Source organism: Natrix helvetica (genome assembly GCF_964273705.1).
Source record: "Natrix helvetica genome assembly, chromosome: 1".
Lineage (NCBI taxonomy): Eukaryota > Metazoa > Chordata > Lepidosauria > Squamata > Natricidae > Natrix > Natrix helvetica.
Window position 1 is genome coordinate 344,899,443 of NC_138548.1, and position 23,573 is coordinate 344,923,015.

At 45.8% G+C, this 23,573-nt stretch overlaps 1 protein-coding gene across 1 annotated transcript in view; it reads left to right on the forward strand.

Annotated features, from left to right (window-relative positions):
* Positions 1 to 18,235, forward strand: part of GNL1 (G protein nucleolar 1 (putative)) — a 31,608-nt gene extending 13,373 nt beyond the window's left edge. Inside the window, exons 5-12 of the mRNA XM_081945980.1 lie at positions 1,323 to 1,394; positions 5,221 to 5,419; positions 7,012 to 7,107; positions 8,566 to 8,763; positions 11,288 to 11,466; positions 14,182 to 14,344; positions 14,831 to 14,971; positions 17,807 to 18,235. Of these exons, the coding sequence (XP_081802106.1) occupies positions 1,323 to 1,394; positions 5,221 to 5,419; positions 7,012 to 7,107; positions 8,566 to 8,763; positions 11,288 to 11,466; positions 14,182 to 14,344; positions 14,831 to 14,971; positions 17,807 to 18,105 (1,347 nt within the window). The 3' untranslated portion in view covers positions 18,106 to 18,235. The remainder of the gene's footprint in view (positions 1 to 1,322; positions 1,395 to 5,220; positions 5,420 to 7,011; positions 7,108 to 8,565; positions 8,764 to 11,287; positions 11,467 to 14,181; positions 14,345 to 14,830; positions 14,972 to 17,806) is intronic.
* Positions 18,236 to 23,573: the final 5,338 nt, after the last annotated feature.

Here is a 23,573-nt window from a genome sequence, read left to right on the forward strand (position 1 = left end):
TGGATGTAGGCTTTCTTTCATAGATAAGTGAAACTGTTACGGCACATTAACTAAAAGCTAGTAAAAATGCATACGTTACATGCCATACATGCCAAATTATTCGGTGAGCCTGTGCTGATTCTTCCCCTTCACGAACCTGGGACACTGGATTCAGTTCCTTTAATTTGCAGTTGTCACAGGCTGTCCATCAGTCTTGATAGTCCATGCAATTGGAGGAGACGCATCGGTTTGGGGGTGCCTGTTCTTGTATTTGTGGGATTCCTTGAAGAAACCCTGTACCGAGGACTAGGATTGATTGGGTAATATTAATTATAAAAGTTGAAAGGGACACAAAATCGGTGGGGTCCTTGCTGCTCTCTGCGCTTAGTTGTTTTCTTGCAGTTGTTTCAATACACGACTAGGTAACATCATCAATGTTAGAATGGGGGTAGGGTTTGTTTACCATTGACAGGCTTGGTAGGAGTGTCCTTAGTGGTTCCTTGATTAGGCTGTTATTTACTGCTGTATTGATTGTCTGAGTTGGTAGTTTTTTGATTAGAGAATTTCTAACACTGTTACGTAGTTTGGGTAATGAAACGCCTTCAAGAGAACAATCAAGCTCAGAGAGCAGTTTGTTCTGACCGAGGCTTCCCAAAAGCATGAAGCAAACTCCTTGTCCCCACAAAAACCCCTTTTATTAATTGACTGTGAATTCTGCTCCTTCACATCCAGCAAAGTCTTTCAAGGGAGGATTTACAGTCACAGACCTTATCTGTCTTGGAGAGCTGCCAGGCCAATATCTGCAAAACTTGACAAGGAGTCTCAGAGAGTCACAAACCAATTAAGTGAACTATAATTGTCTCCTGCAAACTCCACTCCCCTTTTCGCTCCTCTTTTATTTCCTCTGGGAGGGGCCATTTATCGCCCACCTGTGGCCTTACTCCCAAGTCGACCCCTGTTCTTTAGCTGTTCCCTTCGTCTGGCAACTCTGTGCATGCACACACTGGGAACAGGCTCCAGCTGTTCATCTGCCTCACTGACGTCTGACTCTGAAGGCAGCTGATAACTGGCATACGGCTCTGGCCCTCACTCTGCCTCCGACACAGAGCTCTCATCAGAGCCTTCCCCAGACTCCAGGACTTACCCACGTTCCTCCCCAACCTCCTCATTGTCCGAATCTGCTGCCAGCTCCGCTAGCGGGGCCTAACACAGTTCAATCCTGAGCTACAGATATTCTTTTCTATTAGTAACCAAAGTCTGGTCAGGGGTGTTGTGTCTGGCTCATTGGGGGAAGATAAATTCTACAGAAGACTTTTTAAAAAATGTTTTAATTTCTTTTCTAGACGTGGAAGCAGCTATGGCGTGTCCTGGAGATGTCAGACATTGTGTTGCTTATTACAGACATTCGACACCCGGTGAGACTCCTATTGACGACTGTTGCGGTTTTCTGTGGATTTAGATTCACCCAAAATTGCTCAGCAGGTGTTATTGAGTGGCATGGAAGAATCAGATGTTGGCATTCTATTTGCATTTTTAAAAAAATTTTCTTCTGTAGTTGTGAACTCACATGCTGTTTATTCACCCAGGCTTTAAAGATCTGGAGATGTTTGATCCTTCACTCTGCCCTAATGGACAGAGTTCTTTCCCTTTCAAATGATGGAAGGAAGAAGTTTTTATTCACCAAGAGACAGTAGACAATAATAGGGGCACCTGATAGAAGAGCCCATCCCTGTGGTATAACCTCTTATCTATGTACTACTAAAACTCTTGTGTCTCTAACCGTTTAACTGGGTGGAATAGTGCAGCATAGAGTAAACCTTTCCAACCAAGGTATCTAAAATGGGCTGACTTACAGAATTCATCCAAAATCTAAAATTTGCTACATGACTTGAAATGTAGCAAATTTTATAAAACATAGCTGATAACCCGGCGTTGTTTGGGTATTTATTTATAGGGGGAAAATGTCCAGACTAAACATAATTTCTAATGTTGGATTTTCCCCCTTACCAGAGGGAGCCCCCTTGTGGAGTACTGTGAAGCCGTTACCATGGCAACTCCACTGCGCTGTACAGTAGAAGCCATTTGAAGGCACAACAGGCTGTATCGTAACAGAACACCCCCCCCAAGGGGTGTTGGGGGTGTCTTACCCCCACAGTATTTGTTTCCAGAGAGTAAGTCATCTGTGTACCAACTTTGGTTGAAATTGCTCGAGGTGTTCCAGAGTTATGCTAGAATACACACACACACGGGAGGGGAAGGGGGGGGAGAGAGAGAGAGCCATTTATATATACCATGTTTCCCCGAAAATACGCCAGGGGCTTATTTTCTTTTGCCCCACGAAATATGCCCTTGGGTTTATTATCAGGGAGGGCTTATTGTTTTGGGGCTGCCGGGCGGCTGCTCCCTTGTGAGCTGGCTCCTGAGGAGCCGGGCGCGGCCTCGGCGGCGAGGCAGCCATGGGGTGGCCATGCTCACGAGCGGCCGCCCGGCGGGTCCCCTCTCCAGCCGGGAGGAGTGCCGTTCACTGACCTGGGGGGTGGTCCCTAGGGTGCCAGGCCTTGTGGCGCTCTGCCCGCCTTCCAGCTCCCGCGGCTTTGCACATTCGGGATGCCCCCTGGGTCAGTGCATGGAGCTCTGCCCGGCTGGAGAGGTGGGTTGGCGAGCGCCTGTTCCGCCTGCGGCTTCGCCGGGCACTTGCGCGGCTCTCCCGGGCCGCCGCCGCTGGCGGCTGCTGCCCACCGCTGCCCGCCGCCGCCCCGTTTCGCTCCGCGCGTAGCTTCCGGGTCCGGAACTCGGGGCCGAGTGTTCTGGCGTCGGCCGCTCTGGGAGTGCTCTCTGTGGTGGGCTGGCTGCCGGACAGAGAGTCTTCCGGACAGAGTCTTCCGGCGGCCGGCCCACCATGGAGAGCGGTCCTGGAGCGGCCGATGCTGGAATGCTCGGCCCCGATTTTTGGATTTGGAGGTTGTGCGCGGAGCGGAGCGGGGTGGCGGCGGGCGGAGTGGGCGCTCGCGCGGCCCGCTTCTCCGGCCGGGCAGAGTTCCATGCGCTGACCTGGGGGGTGTCCCGGGTGTGCGGAGCCGCGGGGGCTGGAGGGCGGGCGGAGCGCCGCGTGGCTTGGCACCTTGGGGATTGCCCCCTGGGTCGGTGGGTGGCGCTCTTTCTGGCTGGGGAGGGGATTTGCCGGGCGGCTGCTCGTGGGCATGGTTGCCTCGTGGCTGCTTCGCCGCTGGGGCTGTGCCCGGCTCTTCGGGAGCCAGTTCACAGGGGAGCAGCCGCCCGGCAACTCTCCCCTTCGGCCGGGCAGAGCGCCGCTCCCCGGCCTAGCGGTATCCCGAAGGCGGCAAGCAACCCCCCACCGGCTCCTGCGACTTGGCGCTTTCGGAATAACGCTAGGTCGGTGAGCGGTGCTCTGCCTGGCCGGAGGGGGGGTTTATTTTCAGGGGTGGGCTTATATTTTTGCCCACGCGAAAAATGTGGCATGGGTTTAGTTTCGGGACAGGTTGTATTTTCGGGGAAACACGGTATATATATATATATATATAGATTTTGTGACATAAAAATTATCATAAAGCATTTTATGACATCACACAAAATGTCATAAAATATTATTTCCTGCAGTCACCCACCGACGTTTGGCTGTGCTATACAGTTCAACACATGAGTGCTGGCAGACGCATCTTTTCTAGCACATCAGGAAGCTCTGCCACTGTTGAAGGCATTGACGCATCTGGAAAGGAACTATCTAAAAAAGGATGATCTGATGACCCAATGAGTCACTGTTTGTCTAGTGGAAATTAAAGCCAGGGAGATTGACTTTTGTCCTTAGAAATGTTGCTGGATGGCAGCATCAATCAGTCTCAGCTAAGAAGGCAAATGGTTACAAATGGGAGACAGTCTCGTTTTAATGGCTCAAGCTTGAAGGTGGGAGACCCTGAATTTAAGTCCCATCTTTGCCATGAAAGCCAGCTGGTTGAGTTTAGGCCAGTCACTCTCTTTCAGCCCAAACCCATCTTTCAGCATAGGCAAATTGTTGTTGTGGGGGAAAATAGGAGGAGGAAGGGTATGTTGGATATGTTTACTACCTTGAGTTATTTGTAAAAATAATAAGGGCTACTTGTTTGAAGCCAAAAGGAAATCACTGTTTCCAGGCACTGTTTTAGAGAAGCATAGATTAAAATTACTAACTGCATCTAAAAAGCCACATTTGTGCTCATGTTACATATGGGATTCTAACTTTGCATAAGTCCAGACTGTGCAGAGAACGGAATGCAGATGCATTCATTGTCCCTTCACATCTTTAGAAAGGGGAAAAGGCATACAGCAACAACTAGTTTAGCTGTCCTATACAGGTAATCCTCGACTTACGACCACAACTGAGTGTCAGCCCTGGAGGCCTCGCTTGGTTAGAGGTGTTGTTTGGAACCCTAACATTGAGCCCCAAATTTACAGGGCGAAGCCAGACAGTTGTTAAGTGGATTTTGCCCCATTTTACGACCTTTCTTGTCGCCGTTGTTAAGTGAACCACCGTAGCTGTTAAGCTAGCAGCATGGTTGTTAAGTGAATCTGGCTTCCCTCATTGCCTTCCAGAAAGTCGCAAAAGGGGATCATATGATCCTGGGTCACTGTAGCCGTCACAAATATGAGTCCCTTGCCAGGCATCCAGATTTTGATCACACAGCCGGGGGGGGAGGGAATGCTGCAACAGTTGTAAGTGTGAAAAACAGCCGTAAGTGGCTTTTTCCAGTGATGTTGTAACTTCGAACGGTCATGAAATGAACTGTTGTAAGTCGAGGACTACCTGTATTCATTGATGTTTGGAAAGAAATAAAGGCCAACAGATGTGAGGTTATATTGCTTTAAATCCACCTTCAGTTTCCTGTCATCGCAAATTAAGCAAACCATCCTTTCTGTAAAATTGAGTGGTGCAGTGGCCTAGAGGTGGGGCTCTCGCCTCACGATCAGAGGGCTGCGAGTTCGATCCTAGGTAGCGGCAGATATTTCTCTCTCTCTGGACACAATGAGAAAATATCTGCTGCGAACTCTGCATGGGCGACAGGAAGGGCATCCGGCCAGTAAACACTCAGCTCCATTCAATTGCGCTGACGCCACCCCGATATAAGGGATTACAAAAAGGCAAAAAAATAAAAATCATTTCTAGAAAACTGAAATCGGAATGATGCCTTATTTTTTTCTAAATCTCCCCATTCTATCTTTTCCCTTTTTCAAACCTTTCTTGTTCAGGTCATCAACTTCTCCCCGGCCCTCTATGAGTTTGTCACCAAGCAGATGAAGAAAAACCTCATCTTGGTACTGAATAAGATTGATCTGGCCCCACCAGCCTTGGTGGTGGCCTGGAAGTATTATTTCAAGAGTCGGTTCCCTGAGATCCACGTGATCTGTTTCACTTCTTACCCACAGCAAGACCAAGATCCCAGTGCAGGTATTTTCCAGCATACATTCATACTATTTTCATGGCTACTAGTGGATGTTACAGTTCAGCGTAATTCTGTATTGGTTGAGCTGTCACAGGCTTAGCATAGCACTGTATGCTATGAGAAATACCAGAATTACATAGGTAGCCCTCGACCTAACCACGGTTCATTTAGTGACCGTTCAAAGTTACAGCGGCACTGAAAAAAGTGAATTATGACCACTTTCCACACTTACAACCTTTTTTAGCACCCCTATGATCGATGCTTGGTAACTGCTTCATACTAACGACGTTTGCCGTTTCCCTGAGGTCTTAACAACCTTTTGCGACTTTTTGACGAGCAAAAATCGATGGGTCATAAATTGAGGACTAGTTATAATGGCTTGTTGTTTTTTCTTTTTCTTTTCTTTTCTTTTTGTTATAAGAGGAAAATCGTAGACCAAAGTGTATAGAAAAGGTCTTTGGGCCAAATCCTGTCAGTTTGGTTGTTAAAAACAATGAATTCCCTCAAGTCGAAGTGACTCCTGGTACCCACATGAAATGTTCAGGATGCCTTCTTTGCAATCATTCAGATAGTCCTCAACTTATGACCAATTGCTTAGCAATTGCTGTATGTTAACAACAGGCCTCCCCAGACCTACTTATGACTCAATTTCAAAGTTCGGATGGCCACTCCCACCCCCCTCTCGGCAGTCACATGATCACATTTTGGACACTTGGCAGTTCGCATTCATGGCTGTTTGCATTCCACAGTCATGTTACCATGATTTACAAAAGGTTTTTTTTTCCATCAGAAATTGGTGTTTACTTCCTATTTTTGGCAAAAGTGCCCATTAAGTTCCACAGGTTTGCTAATTGACTACCATGTTTGCTTAATTGCAAAAGAAGAAGAGGAAGAGGAAGAAGAAAAGAGGAAGAGGAGGAAGAAGAAAAGAAGAAGAAGAGAAGAGGAAGAGGAACAACAAGAAGAAGAGTGATAAAATTGGGCCCAGTGACATGGTGACTCTCCTTACAATTGGCACAACGTATGACCATAATTCTGGCCTCAATTATGCTTATAAGTTAAGGATTCCCTGTATGGAAGTGATTTGCCTTCAACTTCTGGAATATTCCTTTAAACGCATCCTGAGATTTCTTAGTAGTCTCTCTTTTTGACCAGCCAGGGTCAGGGAAATGCTATGTCCTGACAATGTCAATAGGTTTAAATATTGATGTGGAGACAAGCAACTGGGTTTGTTGGAAGATTTTGGACCTCTCTATGTTCTGACCAGTATTCAAAATAACCGAGCAGCCAATAATGTACCTAAACAAAAACAGAATCACTTTAATAGATTAACAGAGTTGGAAGGGACCTTGTAGATCATCTAGTCCAACCGCCTGCCCAAGCAGGAGACCCCTACGCTATTTCTGACAGTCGATAGTTCGTTACATTTATGTACCCCACCTCACCTCACACACACACACCCCAAACTCCCAGGAGCCCTGGATGGTTTGTGGCCTTGATTCCTCCCCTATCCACTTCTTCACATGTCACAGATATTATCTAAAGTTTTGGCTTCGAATCTCAACCTGGAACGTTCTGTCTTTCTTTTTCCTTGCAGTGTTCAAAAAACGTCGGAAGCGTCGAAAGGGCTGGAGCACAGCTATGGGGCCCAATCAGCTCCTGAGCTCCTGCGAGACTATCACAGCGGGCAAAGGTGTGACTGCTCTCATGTTGGGGCTGGGCCATTTTTGACCTGGGATGAAATTTTCTCCTAAAAGTCAGCGCCAGGATGGTTCATTTTCAGGCTAGCAAGAAAAAGTGTCAAAAGTTGAGGGGGGAAAATCAGCCATTTTCTTTTCCTTGAGCCCCTTTAGCTCAGTTGACTAAAGGATAAGCTCTGGCTTAGCTCATCTACTCAGAAGCATTCCCCAGTCTCACTAAATTTGAAGTAAAGTGGTTTCAACAGGATCACAGGCGTACATTCCGATTTCCTACACTTAATTTGACTTATATTAAGCAGCAAATCGCCCGTTTTAATTTTAATGTTTATAATTTTTATAAGCTGAAGGTGAGGAAGATACTCCTTCCTCCTCCTATTTTCTTCGTAACAACAGCCCTTTGAGGTAACTTGGGGGCTGAGAGGGAGTGACTGGCCCAAGCCAGCTTTCCATGCCTAAGATAGGACTAGAACTTACAGTCTCCTGGTTTCTAGGCCAGCACCTTAAATATTAGAACAAATTGGCTCTCATTTATTTATTTATTTCTAGATTTCTATTTCCCCTTCTCTCAGTATTTGCACAATTCAAGGCACCCACCTAGCAGGTCCCTTACAAGGTGGGTTGGTGCAAGGGTCGGCTGCTACGGGTTAGCCCGGGTTCGGGAGAACCCGTAGCTAATGTTATGGCCGGTTCGGAGAACCTCCAAATCCCATGCTACCCCTCCCCACCCAGGAGTCTCCACCGGGCCCATTTTGGATGTGAGGTAAGTGCAGGGCCCGCATGGAGGCTCGGGGGGGGGGGGGGAGAACGGCCCTCTCGGATGTTCCAGAAGGCTGGAAATGGCCCCGTTTCAGAGCCTGGGGTAAGCAGTTTTCGCCCTCCCAGAGGCTAGAGGAAAGCCTCCCGAGCCTGGGGAAGGCGAAAACACCCCTCCGCCCCCAATGAGGTGCAGGAGGCCGCCTAGGCCACGCCCACCATGGCCCTGGCCACCCAGCAACCGGGCCGAGAACCCATTACTGAAATTTTTGAAGCCCGCCTCTGGGTTGGTGTGATAGACAAGGACAATGGCCAACCAGTTGGCTTCAGGCCCAAGGCAGAACTAGGACCCACTGTCTCCTGGTTTTTCATCTAGCACTTTCACCTCCACTACACTTTTTAAGTAGCTACTACCGTGTTTCCCCGAAAATAAGACAGGGTCTTATTTTCTTTTAACCCCCGAAATAAGCGCTTGGCCTTATTTTCGGGGAGGTCTTATTATTTTTGAGATGCAGAAAGTGGTGAGCGTGGTCAACTCATGCCTGCTGTTGTCTTGCAATATTTTGGGGGAGGGCTTATTTTCAGGGGAGGGCTTATTTGAGCACATGCGCACAAAAGCCCGATTGGGCTTATTATCCAGGGAGGTCTTATTTTCAGGGAAACAGGGTATCGTAACTTCACTTTTCTCTTTTGGACAGTGGACTTGAGTAGCTGGAAGGAGAAGATTGAGCGGGATGCTGCCGGTGCTGGCCTGTTGCTGGATGACTCTGAGGAAGAGGAGGAGGACGACCGAAGTATGACCGTGCTGGTGGAGCATCAGACAGATGTAGCTATGGAAGGCGGTGGAATTTCCCAGGAACTCTACAAAGATGGAATCTTGACAGTCGGCTGCGTAGGTGAGTCTGCCCTAAAAGTCACTCAGCAGGACGGAGTATTTCCGGGTCTACTTTTGAGTCTTGGCGGAATTGCTTCCCAGGTGCCGAAGAAGTACACGGACTACAACAGGTCCGGATTTGCATACAAAACCAAAGTTACCAGTGTGTTACTGATAGGGCAGTAGATACATACTTTTTGGAAGGATAGGTAGTCCCACTGCTTATCACTACAGTGAAGCCTGGAATTTTGGTTGTATGTTGTTATGGTTGTAAGTTGAAGCACCATCTGACCTGGCTTGAAGTTTTGACTGTGGTCAATACAATGGTCTTAAGCAACTCACCGCGGTTGTTAATTAAATCACATGGTTGTTAAATCAACCATGTGGTCATTAAACAAATCCAGCATATCCAATGGTGGTTATGCATTTTCTGGCCAGGAAATGGCCAAAAAAACCCCAAAAACCATCGCACATCATGTTCATATGAGTGCAGAACACTTTAAACTAATCCCAAAGGTGCTTTTTCAAGAGGCAACTGGATTTTAACAATTGTCTTTGAAGATGTTCCGCTTCTCATCCAAGAAGCTTCTTCAGCTCTGACTGAAGAATGGAATGGAAGGATTCAGAATCCAGTTAGAGCTGAAGAAGCTTCTTGGATGAGAAGCGAAACGTCTTCAAAGAAAAATGAAGAAAATCCAGTTGCCTCTTGAAAAAGCACCTTTGGGGACAACCACGACCTGGATAACTAAGAGTCTCCACAGATGCTGTAGCCAGTCATAACTGCAAGTTGGTTGTCGAATACTCAGATTGTGATGACATGATGCAGGAATGGTGGTGACAATTATGTTAAGAAAGGGTCGTGGGTAGCTTTTTAAAAGTGTGTAACTTCGAATGGCAATTGAATGATCTGTTGTAAGTTGAGAACTACCTCCAATGCCTACTGAATTCACAGGGCTTATTTCAAAGTAAACCAATTTTGAATGGCAGCCGAAGTAACTGGCTAAATTGTTGGGTTCCTCTTGGTGGGATTTTGAGTTCAAGTTCTCCCTTGTTCATGGATCTCTTGACTGAAAGTTGCAGTCCGCTTTTTCCCTTGACCTAATTAATTGCGTGGAATTGTTATGAGGATAACCACCCTGAGCCCCTCACAAGGGAAGGTGAGATCAGACAGTAGTGTAGCAAAACCTCAATTTAATGGGCACCCATATTTAGGACATTTCAGTTATGGTGGACAGAATTTCTGTCTAGACATTCCCCCGCCTCTGAAATACTATAATAGCCAAGTTCATTGCACTTGAAGTAGCCCAGACAAGACGCTCAGCAAATCTATAAAAGAAAAAAGCTACGGTACATTTCTTATTTGCCCCATTTTGCATAATTTGCAACACTGCATCTTGATGCAAATGACATTGATTTACGTCATGGCTTCCAGATGCAAATCAAAGCAGGCTGACCTACATTACTATTTTGCATAATTTGTGTCATGACACCGTTATGTGGATTGATTTGAATTTCACAGTCTTATATTTAATGGACATTTGGGATGAATAGGCACTTCCCCCCCCCCCCCCGGAACAGTCCATTAAATCCAAGTTTTCTTTAATAATTGCTAAAAATCTGAAATGCAGTACTGCATGATAAATTGCAGATTAGAGGTGTTAAATGTAGCCACTGTAGTTTCTCCTCTGTTCTTGGCTAAGGTTTTGAATGGAGGAAAAGATAACTTGGCAGTGGTTTAGTTCAGGGGTCTCTAAACTTGGCAACTTTAAGGTATGGCTGGCTGAGGAATTCAAGTGTTAGAGACCCTTGGGTTAGTTGGGATAGATGGAAGTTGCACCATGCAGGCTGAGAAAAAGAGAGAAGCTGATTTCTGCTATATCAATTTGTTATTCTATATATATAAAAAGTGTGTGTGTGTGTGTGTGTGTGTGTGTGTGTGTGTGTGTGTTCCAGCATAACTCTGGAACGCCTCAAGCAATTTCAACCAGACTTGGTACACAGATTACTTACTCTCTGGAAACAAATACGGTGGGGGGTAAGATACCCCTAACACTCCTCAGGGTGTGTGTTTTGCTAAGATACAGCCTGTTGTGCCTTCAAATGGCTTCTACCGTACTGCCATAAAATGACTTCTGTGCAGCGCAGTGGAGTCACCATGGTAACAGCTTCACAGTACTCCACAAGGGAGCTCCCTCTGGTAAGGGGGAAAAATCCAATATTAGAAATTAAGGTGGTATTGCTTTTCTTGACGCTTCTCGGGGCACAGGGAAAACATTTGTAACTAATTTAATTGTTGCCGAAATCAAGGCTTTTCCTGTCTAATACAGGATTAGGAGAAATAAATACCCGGGCAGCAATGGGTTATCAGCTAGTAATAAATAAGCAAGAAAGTTGAGGTAGACTTTCTGGCCCAAGGTTTTGTTTTGTGGAAGAACTGGAGGGTCCCCCAAGCAAACCTTTTAAGGTAACAGTTCTGATTAAGGTGGAGATGATGATGATGATGAGAGTCATTTTGATTTTGTCCTTCCCTTTCCACCTCCCTACAGGCTTTCCCAATGTAGGCAAGTCCTCCCTCATTAATGGGCTGGTAGGCCGCAAAGTGGTGAGCGTCTCCCGCACTCCCGGTCATACTAAGTACTTCCAGACCTACTTCCTTACACCCACGGTCAAGTTGTGCGATTGTCCAGGGCTCATCTTCCCGTCTCTTGTTGACAGGAAACAGCAGGTAAGAGTTGGAAAAGGGAAAAAGTCAGTAAAGTTTTCCTGTCGGGCGGGAATAGCACTTGGGTTATAGGTGAATATAAATGTGAATTGTATTTCTGTTGAACTCCCAATGCTCTGGGAGCACATGCTGAAAGGTTTATGAGTAGGCACATAAAGGATTCAACATAGGAAGTTTCCTTATACCCATGATGGTGAACCTATGGCACGCATGCCACAGGTGGCTCGCGGAGCCATTCGTTAGGGCACGCGAGGTGTTGCCCTATCAGCTCCAGCGCACATGCACGCGCTGGAAAGCTGACTTTGGGCTTCTTTTAAGGCTGTTTTTCGCCCTCCGGAGGCTTCCCTGAATCTCTCTTCATCTAATTTCTATCTCTTACCTCTAACCATAAAATTTATTTCATGTCAAGTAATAATCTATGTCTACTTTGTCTTTTATTTTTAAAGTCAATCTATCCATCTCTGCACAGTCTAATATTTTTCGAATTACATCCTCATCTAATGAAGTGACATCCGGTTCCCCCTAGGGCCGTTTTTCGCCCTCTGCCTTCCCTGAAGCCTCCGGAAGGCGAAAAACAACCGAAGGTGCAAACCGGAATTTCAGGAACGGACTTCCGGTTTGTGTGTTGGGCCGTTTTTCGTGCTCCAGAGGCTTCAGGAAAGGCAGAGGGCGAAAAATGGCCCCAGGGGGGAACCGGATGTCACTTCATTAGATGAGGATGTAGTTCGAAAAATATTAGACTGCGCAGAGATGGATAGATTGACTTTAAAAATAAAAGACAAAGTAGACACAGAATATTACTTGACATGAAATAAATTTTATGGTTAGAGGTAAGAGATAGAAATTAGATGAAGAGACATTATTGCTATGTATGAATTAAATATAAAGATGGCTTCTAATTATAAATATGCTAATATAAATTAACATAATTATGAATAAGCTATAATAAATACAATATAAGCTAATATAAAGAGAAACTGAGCCAAAAGTATTCTGTTATATTATTACTAGAGTTACTAGTATATGTGTTAACATTTTGTTTTGCTCCCTCTTTGTTTTTCTTTTGTAAATGACAATACACTGTATTCAAAATGTGTATGGATTAAAAAAAAAGATTTGTGATGGAAAAACATCATGCTCTGTTCTATGATGATTAGAGAATAAAGTCCTTTCCCTTGTTAAAAATCAGTATGCTGCCCACCAGGCTGCACTGCTGGGGCGGGGAATGTTCCATGGCTGCAGAAGATGAGACCCCCAGATGCTCTTTGGTGAGAGTACCGCAAACCTGGATCCCCTGTATTGGAGCATCTTCTAAGAAAATGAAAAGATTTGATTTCAGTCTGAGCAGAGTACTGATTTTTTTGTTGTGGCCAATGGCCAGAGGAGCTGGTGGCAGACTCAGACAGTGAGGAGATTGGGGAGAAACATGGGCCAGTCTGGGGAAGGCTCTGACGAGTGCTCTGCGTCAGAGGCAGAGGGGGGGCCAGGGCTGACAGTTATCAGCTGCCTTCGGAGTTGGAGATCAGTGGGGCAGAAGAACAGCTGGAGCCTGTTCCCGATGTGCTCATGCACAGAGCTGCCAGGAGAAGGGAACAGCTAAGGAACAAGGGCCGACTTGGGATTAAAGGTGGATGGTTAATGCCCCTCCCATGGGGAATAAAAGAGGAGCGAAAGGGGAGTGGAGTTTGCAGGAGACAATTAGTTCAATTCATGAGGGTGAAGACCTGTTCCTGACTTCTTGTCAAGTATTGTCTGCTACAGTGTGGCATTTGGAAAATATTGGCCTGGCAGCTCTCCAAGCCTGATAAAGGTCTGTAGTTATGAAATCTCTTGAAAGACTATTTGTGGGACTTTGCTGGAGAGGAATTCCCTTTAACCGAAATAAAAGAGGTTTTATCGGGATGAGGAGTCTGCTTCATGATCTTGGGAAGCCTAGGTCAGCATTTTTAACGAGGGAACAGCCTTCTTCTCTAATCATCATACAACAGAGCATGAAGTTTTCAGTGGTGGGATTCAGCCAGTTTGCACCACTTCAGGAGAACTGGTTGTTAACTTTCTGAGCAGTTTGGTGAACTGGTTGTTGAAAGAAACCATTAGATCAGAGAACTGGTTGTTAAATTATTTGAATCCCACGATGTTTTCCCATCACAATCTCCCTGCATGCTTCCTAATCAGACTGAAGGAGAGATTTTTAAAAACAAATTTTGGGTTTTACTGATTAGATTTAGTTGTCGTTCTAGAAATGGACAGTTTATTATGGAAAAGCAAAAAAAGTTTGAGGTTTGATATTAATGGTTTATTCTACTGCAACAGAGGGGGAGTTGGAAGTCAAGGCTTTTTTTTCTTTTCCTTTCTCCCTCCCCTCCATAACATCCTACTCTTTGCTTTTGTATTTTATTGTCTAATCTAACAAAATGTTATAAAGAGGAGGAGAAGAAGAAGAAAAAAAGACCGAAGGAGAGGTTTTGTTTCTGAGCTTCTATTATGCAATTCAAGGGTGTTAGTTGGAAGAGACACGGAATGACTCAATGTTGCTGTTAGCTGGGAGATGAGTCTTTTGTTGCAGGAGACGATGTTTTGAGCTGATGTTTTGTTAAAAAAAAAACCCTCCTTTTCTCCATTGTTTTTTTTTTTTTAGTCTGCCAACAATTGCAAGAGTAAATCCAATAGCAACCTCTGGCAAGCAATAAATCCTTCTTATTTTTGTTTAATTTTCAGATATTGGCTGGTATCTACCCAATTTCCCAGATCCAGGAGCCCTATACTTCTGTGGGGTTCTTGGCTAGCCGGATTCCGGTGCAGGCCTTGCTCAAGCTGCGGCATCCTGACGCCGAACACGGCAAGCCTGAACCCCCTTGGTGTGCCTGGGATGTATGTGAAGGTAACAGGGCTGAAGCAACAACTTGTCTGGCTGAGTTGGATGTCCGATGTGGCTCTAACCAGCACATTGTCAGGCCTGCAAGCCATCTTTTCTTTTTGGACTTGAGGCCTGCCGCACTTTCTACTATTCATTTTCTATTGTGGGAAAGTAGGAGAGGGGGATTATATGGAGTTGGGTGATATGTAGCCATAATAACATTCTTCTTAGAAACTCAAGGTCATCCTTTGTCTCTGCACCTGGCCGGAACTGGATAGGTGGAAGCTGCCAGCGTGGCAGTGGAAGATTGGACCATGTAATGGAATTGTGGGTGTAGGGGCAGGATCTTGAACTTTCAGCTGGGTGGGATTCAGGTTCAGGTTTTCCCAGATGTGCCGACATGGCTCTCTTAATAAATTGGAACTTTGAGGAAGCTTTTGCCTCGGACTCTGATGTACATTTGGATGCTATTTGGAATCCTGACACACATCCTCCTTTCTGTCTTTTCAGCCTGGGCTGAGCAACGAGGTTACAAGACAGCCAAAGGAGCCCGGAATGATGTTTACCGAGCAGCCAACAGCCTTCTACGCCTCGCAGTCGACGGGCGGCTCTGTGTCTGTATGCGATCTCCAGGCTACACGTCACAGAAAGGTCTCCGACAAGAAAACCCTTTAGCAATTTTTCCATCACTTCCAAAGGGATGTGGGGCTCTCTAGCCTGGTGCTCTTCAGATAAATGGGGCTTCTATAATTCTCAACGAATCCAGCATCTTTGGCAGGTTTCCAGGCTGGAGGAAACTGATCCAGGTTAATAGGCAGGCGTTATGAAGGGGGCACATCTAGCTGGCTTGGAAACATGCATAATTGATGGAAAGAATTATCCTATCCCTATAAATTCCCACTTGCTTTTCTCAATACCGGTAGTCCTCGACTTATGGCCACAATTGATCCCAAAATATATGTTGCTAAGCAAGGTAGTTATTGAGTGAGTTTCGCCCCACTTTATGACCTTTCTTGCCACAGTTGTTAAGTGAACCACGTGGTTGTTAAACAAATCTGACTTCCCGCATTGACTTTGCTTGTCGAAAGCTGGCTGGGAAGGTTGCAAAAGGGGACAATGTGGCAATGTAACCATCATAAACACCTGAATTTTGATCACGTGACTATGAGGATGCTGCAACAGCCATAAACGCGAAAACTTTTTTCCAGTGGCGTGGCCACAGTTGAACAGTCACAAAAGGAATGGTTGTTAGCCAAGGACTACCTGTACTGGTATTGATTTCAAGTCTATTAAAAGTCCATTATTTCATGCCCATTAAGAGTATGAGCAGCATAATGCTTAGCTGTCAAACATGAACGAGATCCATGCAAGCAGTGGGAATATCTTCCATGGAATTCCTTCATATATTGTATATTTTCTGGATGTTGACCCCTGTATAGGTGTAGTCATGATTTGAGCCATGCTAGAGAAACCTCAGAAATAAATATTGAGAGCAAGCATAAAGTGGAATTTGTATTCAGAGACATCATCCTGTCCGGTTTTATTTATAACTAGCTGATAACCCGGCATTACCCGGGTATTTAGTTATAGGGGGGAAATGTCCGGACCAAACATAATTTCTAATGTTGGATTTTCCCTCTTATCAGAGGGAGCCCCCTTGTGGAGCGAAGCCATTACATGGCAACTCCACTCCGCTGTACAGGAGAAGCCATTTTAAGGCACAACAGGCTGTATCTTAACATGACACCCCTTCCCCAAGGGTGTTAGAGGTGTCTTACCCCCCAGTATTTTTTTTCCAGAGGGTAAGTCATCTGTGTACCAAATTTGGTTGAAATTGCTCGAGGCGTTCCAGAGTTATGCTGGAACACACCCACACCCACACAAACACACACACACACATATAGATATACTATTATATTTGCCTTTATTATTCAGTGTGTACCCCAACTTCTGCACTATGTTTAAGGTGGCATGCTGCAATTAAAATTTAATGAGTATAACTACTGCAATGAAAACTCAAATTAGAATCAGCTTTCAAAAGAATGAACCATTAAATGCTTGGCAAAAGAGATGTCATTTCGACATGTCTTCTTACATGCTGGGAATATCAGAAGCATATGATGCAGAATGATTTATGCACAGTATTAGCATAAATATTGCACCTGGGCTCAGTCTTTTTCCGCAGCAGAAAGAGTCTCTCTTACAGGCTCTTTACTCCATCAAGAAACCAGAAGACTGCTTTATACTTTCCCCGAAAATAAGACATGCCCTGCTAATAAGCCCAATCGGGCTTTTCAGAGCATGTGCCATAATAAGCCCTCCCCCGAAAATAAGCCCGCCCCCAACTATTTAAGCACATGCGCAACCAGTCCCTGCCATTACCACTGTACCACCTACTGGTACAGCTTGGGGGGCAAAAAGAGGGCTCGCCGCAAAAACAGTGGCAGGCGAAGCAAAGTGCTTCCACCTCCCGCCCTTCCCTCCCACGCAAAAAGAGCCAGCCGCAAAAACAGCCCGCCGCAAAAACAGCTGCAGGCTAGCAGTGCGATCACCCCGTCCCGCCTGTTCCTTCTCACGCAAAAAAACACCACCCACCCCAATGGTAAAAACAGCCTCCTGGTTCCCTTTTTTTACAAGGGGATTCAATGGGCGAAAGAGCGAGGAACGCAATTGAGCTGGAAAGGTAAGAGGTGCACCTTGCTTCTCCTCCCCCCCCCACCTGCCACCCCTCGCTAAAGAGACGGCGAGAAAGGGAACCAGGCAGGCTGCCTTTACCACTGGGGCGAGGTGGGCGGTGTTCAGCCGCGAGGTGCGCTCTTACTTTTCCAGGTCCGTTGCGTTCCTCGCCTTTTCGCCCATTGAACTCATGAGTTTTTTTTTTTACAAGGGGATTCAATGGGCGAAAGGGCGAGGAACGCGATGGAGTTGGGAAGGTAAAAGGCACGCCTCACTTCCCCCCCTACCATCTGCCACCCCTCGCTAAAGGGAAGGCGGGGAAGGGAACCAGGCACGCTGCCTTTACCATTGAGGCGAGGTGGGCAGTGTTGGGTCGCACCTCAACACGCGCCTCTTACCTTTCCAGCTCCATCGCGTTCCTCGCCATTGTGTTCAGGGAAGCCCCTGTTTAAAATAAAACCCCTTCTTGCGACGTCAAGAAGTTTGATTGAACTCGCGAGAAGGTTTTTTTTTTACCAGCTGCTTCCCTGAGCACAATGGCGAGGAACGCGCCGGAGCTGGAAAGGTAAAAGGCGCACCTTGCTTCTCACCTGCCCCAGAAAATAATAAGCCCTCCCCTATAATAAGCCCAAGGCCATATTTTGTGGGGCAAAAGAAAATAAGACCCTGTCTTATTTTCGGGGGAAACATGGTAGAAGTGTTCAGGGTTTGCTAGGAATAGTGGCATAGGCTAGATAGAAGTTGGCCTAAGACTGTCCGTAGCGATGGATGCTTTGTTTTCTCACCGCTCTGTTTTTGTTCCCTCTGCAGCCATGTGGGAGCATCACCCCGAGACGGCTGAGATTGCGGCTTTGCAGGAAGCTCATCGCCGAGAAGAGAAGCAGGGCTCTGCGGAGGAAAACGAGTGGGAGGAAGAAGAGGAGGACGAAATCTCCAGCTCGGGAGAGGAGGAGGACGAAGAGAAAGACCGGGATGCTGATGAAGAAGGCGAAGAGGAGGAGGAGCCCCTCTCGGCCCCCAAGAGTGGGCCCAGCCAGTCCGCCCCTCCCAGAAAGGGAAAGCTACCCACTCAGAACTTGTTTGCTTTGCTTGGGGAAGATGAATGTTAGTAGCTTCCTCTCTTGGACTAAGGGACGGGCGATAGATTTGCCCAGCCCAATCCAGCCGCCCTCCCCGCTGTGCGTTCCCCAGCTCCGGAGCTGCCGCTGTATATCAATAAAGGTGATGTTTATTTCCTGGCCCACCTGTGGAGAGATGAATTAGGAACCCAGGAGGATCCGTAGCCTGTTTGTTCTGAACTCTTGTAACCGCTGCTGGCTGGGAGATGCTGGGATGTCTGTAATACCAATAGCATACTTAGACTTATATACCGCTTCTCAGTGCTTTACGGCCCTCTCTAAGCGGTTTACAGAGTAAGCTTGTTTCCCCCCCCCCCCCCCCAAACCATCTGGGTTCTCATTTTACCGACTTTGGAAGGGTGGAAGGCTGAGTCAACCTTGAGCCGGTCAGGATCGAACTTCTGGCAGTCGGCAGATTTAGCCTGCAATGCTGCATTCTAACCCTCGTGCCACCACAGCTACAAGCAGAACAATGAGCTGTTGCCCATCACTTGGACAGGTTGACCACTATTGGAGATTGCAGAGCCATTTTCAGAAATGTACAGGTAGTCTTCGACTTACAGCGGTTCATTTAGTGACCATTCAAAGTTACAACGGCACTGAAAAAAAGTGACCCATGACCGTTTTTCACACGTATGACCATGGCAGGATGGTCAAACAATCAAAATTCAGGTGCTTGGCAGCTGGTTCATATTTATGACGGTTGCAGTGTCCCGGGGTCACGTGATTACTTTCTGTGAGCTTTTGACAAGCAAAGTCAACGGGGAAACCAGATTCACTTAACAAGCATGTTACTAATTTAACAACTGCAGTGATTCACTTAACAGCTGTGGCAAGAAAGGTCGTAAAATGAGGCAGAACTCAACAAGGCTCACTTAACAACAGAAATTTTGAATTCAACTGTGGTCATAAGTCAAAGACTCCCTGTACATCCAAGCAGGATCAACTGCACATTTAGCAAAAATAGCCCAGAACTAGAAGAAACAGCAAGCTAAAGAATTGTGTCTTTAGGTTAAAAAAGTGTATTGGAGAGAAGGATTTTTAAAATAATTCATACAGCCCAAAATACTCTGGTGAAAAAGGAGCCTGCTCTGGATAAGGAATGCAAGTAGTCCTTGATTTACAACCATAGTTGAGCCCAAAGTTTCTGTTGTGAAGTGAGTTATTGTGTTTTGTCCCATTTTACGACCTTACTTGCTACAGTTATTAAGTGGTTGTTAAGTGACTGGCTTCCCCATTGACTTTGCCTGTCAGAAGGTCACAAAAAGGGATCCCTTGACCCTGGGACACAGCAACCGTCATAAATGTGAACCCAGTTGCCAAGGAGCTGGATTTTGATCACGTGATCATGCTGTTAAGTGTGAAAAACGCTTGTAAGTTGAGAACTACTTGTACTAGTTTCACCAAGTGGGGCAGGAAACAGAAGTTGGGTGGGATAGAATAGAATGGAGCATGGCATGATTGGTTGGCATTCAGACCGAAATGTTCACCCCACCTACGAGTGTCTGCTTCAGATATAACAAAATAACAAGAGTTGAACGGGACTTTGGAGGTCTTCTAGTCCAACCTCCTGCTCAAGCAAGAGACCATTCCAGACAAGTGGCTGTCCAATATCTTTTTAAAAACCTTCAGTGATGGAGCACCCAGAACTTCTGGTGGCAAGATGTTCCACTGGTTAATTGTTCTCACTGGTCAGGAAATTTATCCTTAGTTTTAAGCTGGTTCTCTCCTTAATTAGCTTCCATCCATTGCTTCTTGTCTGGCTTTCAGATGCTTTGGAGAATAGGTTGACCTCTTCTTTGTGGCAACCCCTGAGATATTGGAACACTGCTATCATGTCATCCCTAGTCCTCTTCACTAGACTAGGCATACCGATTCCTTCCCAATAGATATAAATTTGGAATTCCAAATTCCAAATCTAGTGAGAATAGTGTGAGCTTGGACCAGAAGACTAAAACTAAAAACCAAGATAAAACCAGATTAATGTGTCAAATGACAATAGATTAATTCTGTGTTCTTAGATTTTTTTTAAAAAAAATCCATTTGTTAGAATCAATTTTCAGCAGCCTTGACTCCTGAGGGAGTTACAGAAATGTGAAATGGAGTTAAGTCCTCCATCACCCCAAGTTAAAACAAACATGACCACAGATCATTATCTTTCTTCTACCTGTTGCTAACCATTCTCAGGTGCAATGCTTGTAACCAAGTGAATTTTCCAAGGGTTGCATTTTCTCATTTGAACTGTCTTGACAAAAATTATCAGGTAAATAATGCATTAGTCATTATCGTTTCTCTTCTGGCTTGCCTGGATGTTGGACAAAATTCTTCTAAAGTCAGCGCTAACCTAATTTATGCCAAAACTTCAGGTTATCCCTTTTCAAAATCAACACATTGTTATCTATAATCTGCACCAATTGTTAGGTACAGTGATGGTGGACCTCTGGCACCTCTGACACGCATGCCAAAGATGACATTTTGGGTGACATTTGTTCAATAACATCCAACTTCTATTCTGAAAAGCATGCTCTAATCTCACATGGTTTTTGGAGGCTGCGGAGGCCCTGTGAGAATGGGGTGTCCTCTTCTGTGGCCATTGGACACTCTGGAATGTATTCAGGAGGGTTATGCTCTCATCCATCCTCTGGAGCCTCAAAAAAAAAAAAAATCACACGAGTACACGGTGGGGTATTTTTTGCAGTTTTCAGAGGCTGCAAAAGTGCATTCTCCAAAACTGCTTCAAGAACAAAGGTCTTGTGCAACTGGGAGTAGCCTCAGGTAGGTTGTAGGGGCTTGGCAACAGAAAGAGAACAGTTCCTGGAGGTAAGGCATGTGGCAGATCCTGGGGAGTGCTAGGCCATGTGCCGTTCCCCCAAACCCTTGCAAGGCAGCCTGTTTGAGTAGTAGCAATGATGTTAGAGCTAAAGTGGATGCCCAGGTCTTTACTTCCGGCCCAACTTGAATACAGCCACTGATTGTCTCTCTTCATAGAGGTCTAAATGAGGGGTGGGGAAGAGGCAATAGGTTTTTCAATGTCTGTGTGTGGTGGCATGGCAGCAGAGTCCGAATTCTGGGCAAAAGGAACCCAAAGGTTTTGCCATTACTGTTCTAATATAGAACAGAATCTTGCTCTGTTCTTATCTAAGCATTTATCCCTCAAGGGTTTTCCAATGCATTGTCTCCACGGGCAATATCGGTGTTGTAGTCCAACTCACCTGAGTGCAACAGGTTAGGGAAGGCTCCCTTGGTGGCTGTGAGAGCTGACACTTGTCGATCGCCAACACAAGTGAGCCAATTCCGATCTATCTAAAGCAGGGGTCTCCAAGCGGGGCAACTTTAAGCCTGGTGGACTTCAACTCCCAGAATTCCCCAGCCAGGGAAACTGGCTGGGAAATTCTGGGAGTTGAAGTCCATCAGGCTTAAAGTTGCCCCGCTTGGAGACCCCTGATCTAAAGACCGAAATGAAAGTTAACGACAGATGGGACTCTTGGATTGGGGACTCTGTACATACACACACTCTGTCATACTGTGGTAAGAGCTAGGAAGGGAAAGGGCTTTGACGGGAGTGTTTTGAATGAAGAAGCCCTCATTTCCACACGTTGGGTCTTTCCATTGGAAGAAAAGTCCTTCTGGGTTCAGTTCCAAATGGGGAAAAAAGACACTGGAAACACGGAGGCTGTCTGGAAAGATGGTTTTAATGGAGGACAGGACCACGTGGTTTGGGATCCTAGGCAAAAAGGGGATCACATGCTTCAAAGACGTCGAGTGAAGAAAAAGAAGCGAAGGGACTTGCTGAGAGTTCCTCAGCTTTTTATACTGTCTGTTCAGCCCCACCTCTCTGTTTCCTGTTCCTGTTCCTGTGTAAGAAATGTATTCTGATTGGCTGTCAGACTCCCAGGGCGGGGGAGAAGGAGGATCTTAGCTAATATTGTAGGTTGTGTGTCATTTGAGTCCCAAGCTTGGTTGTGTTCCCAGGTGCCCTGTGGTGAGATGGGTAAAGGGCTAATACTATCATGCCTTAATCCCGTCACCTGGAGCTGAAGGGGGGATCTTTGTTATGCAGAATAGACCGGCTCCGGCATTTTAATGGGCCATTGACAAAGATGGGGGCTATTAAGAGTGAGTCTGTTTCCTGCCTAAAACATGTTCTTCCATTTCTTATCCAGGAAAATATAATATTCTGCCTTTTTAATATCTCCCAGGGTATTTCATTTTTCTAGCAGAGAGGTGGGTTTTAACTTCCTACAATACACACGTAGAATAGTATGTGTGTGTTGGGAGTGTTTTAGCAGGATGTTCACATGTGATACAGGCAGTCCTCAACTTACAACAGTTCTTTTAGGGACTGTTCGAAGTTACAATGACACTGAAAAAAGTGGCTTACGATCATTTTTCACACTTACGACTGTCGCAAGCATCCCCATAGTCATATGGTCAAAAGGGAGACCCTTTGACAACTGACTCATGACAGTTGCAATGTCCCGGGGGTCATGTGATCCTCTTTTTCAACTTTCTGACAAGCAAAGCCAACGGGGAAGCCAGATCCACTTAACAACCCTGTGACTAACTTAACAACTGCAGCGATTTCAATTAACAACTGTGGCAAGAAAAATAAAATGGGGCAAAACTCACAACAGAGGTGAAATCTGGGGCTCCATTGTGGTTGTAAGTCCAGGACCCACTGTATATGTACTACAGGTGGTCCTCAACTTACAATCATTCGCTTAGTGACCGTTCAGTTACATTTGGAAACTAGCGTATGTTTAGAACAGGGGTGTCCAAACTTGGGAACTTTAAGACTTGTGGACTTCAACTCCCAGAATTCCCCAGCCAGGAATGTCCTGGGTCATGTGATCACCATTTGTAACCTTCCTAGCTGGCTTCCGAGAAGCAAAGTCAATGGGGCAAGCCTGATTCGTTTAACAACCGCATAATTCAGTTAACAACTGCAGTGATTCCCTTAACAACCAACCAGGGCAAGAAGTTTGTAAACGGGGGCAAAACTCATTTAGCCACGTTCTTGCTTAGCAATGGAAACTCTGTCCAATTGTGGTCATAAGTCGAAGACTACCTGGAGCCCAAAATTTATGTTTGCTAAGCGAGACAGTTGTTAAGTGAGTTTTGCCCCCGTTTTATGACTCTGCTTGCCACATTCGTTAAGGGAATCACTGCAGGTATTTTGTTGGCAACACGGTTGTTAAGTGAACCATAACATTGCTGGTCCGGTTGCAAAAGGAGATCACATGACCCCAGGACACTGCGACCGTCAGAAATAGGAGTCAGTGGCTGAATATCTGAATTTTGATCGCATGACCATGGGGATTTGCAATGGTCCAAAAATGGACATAAGTCACTTTTTCCAATGCCGTTGGAACTTCAAATGGTTACTAAATGAACTGGGGTAAGTCGAGGACTATCTGTACAAGGGAAACATTTAATGATTAAAAAATGAGCCTCACAGT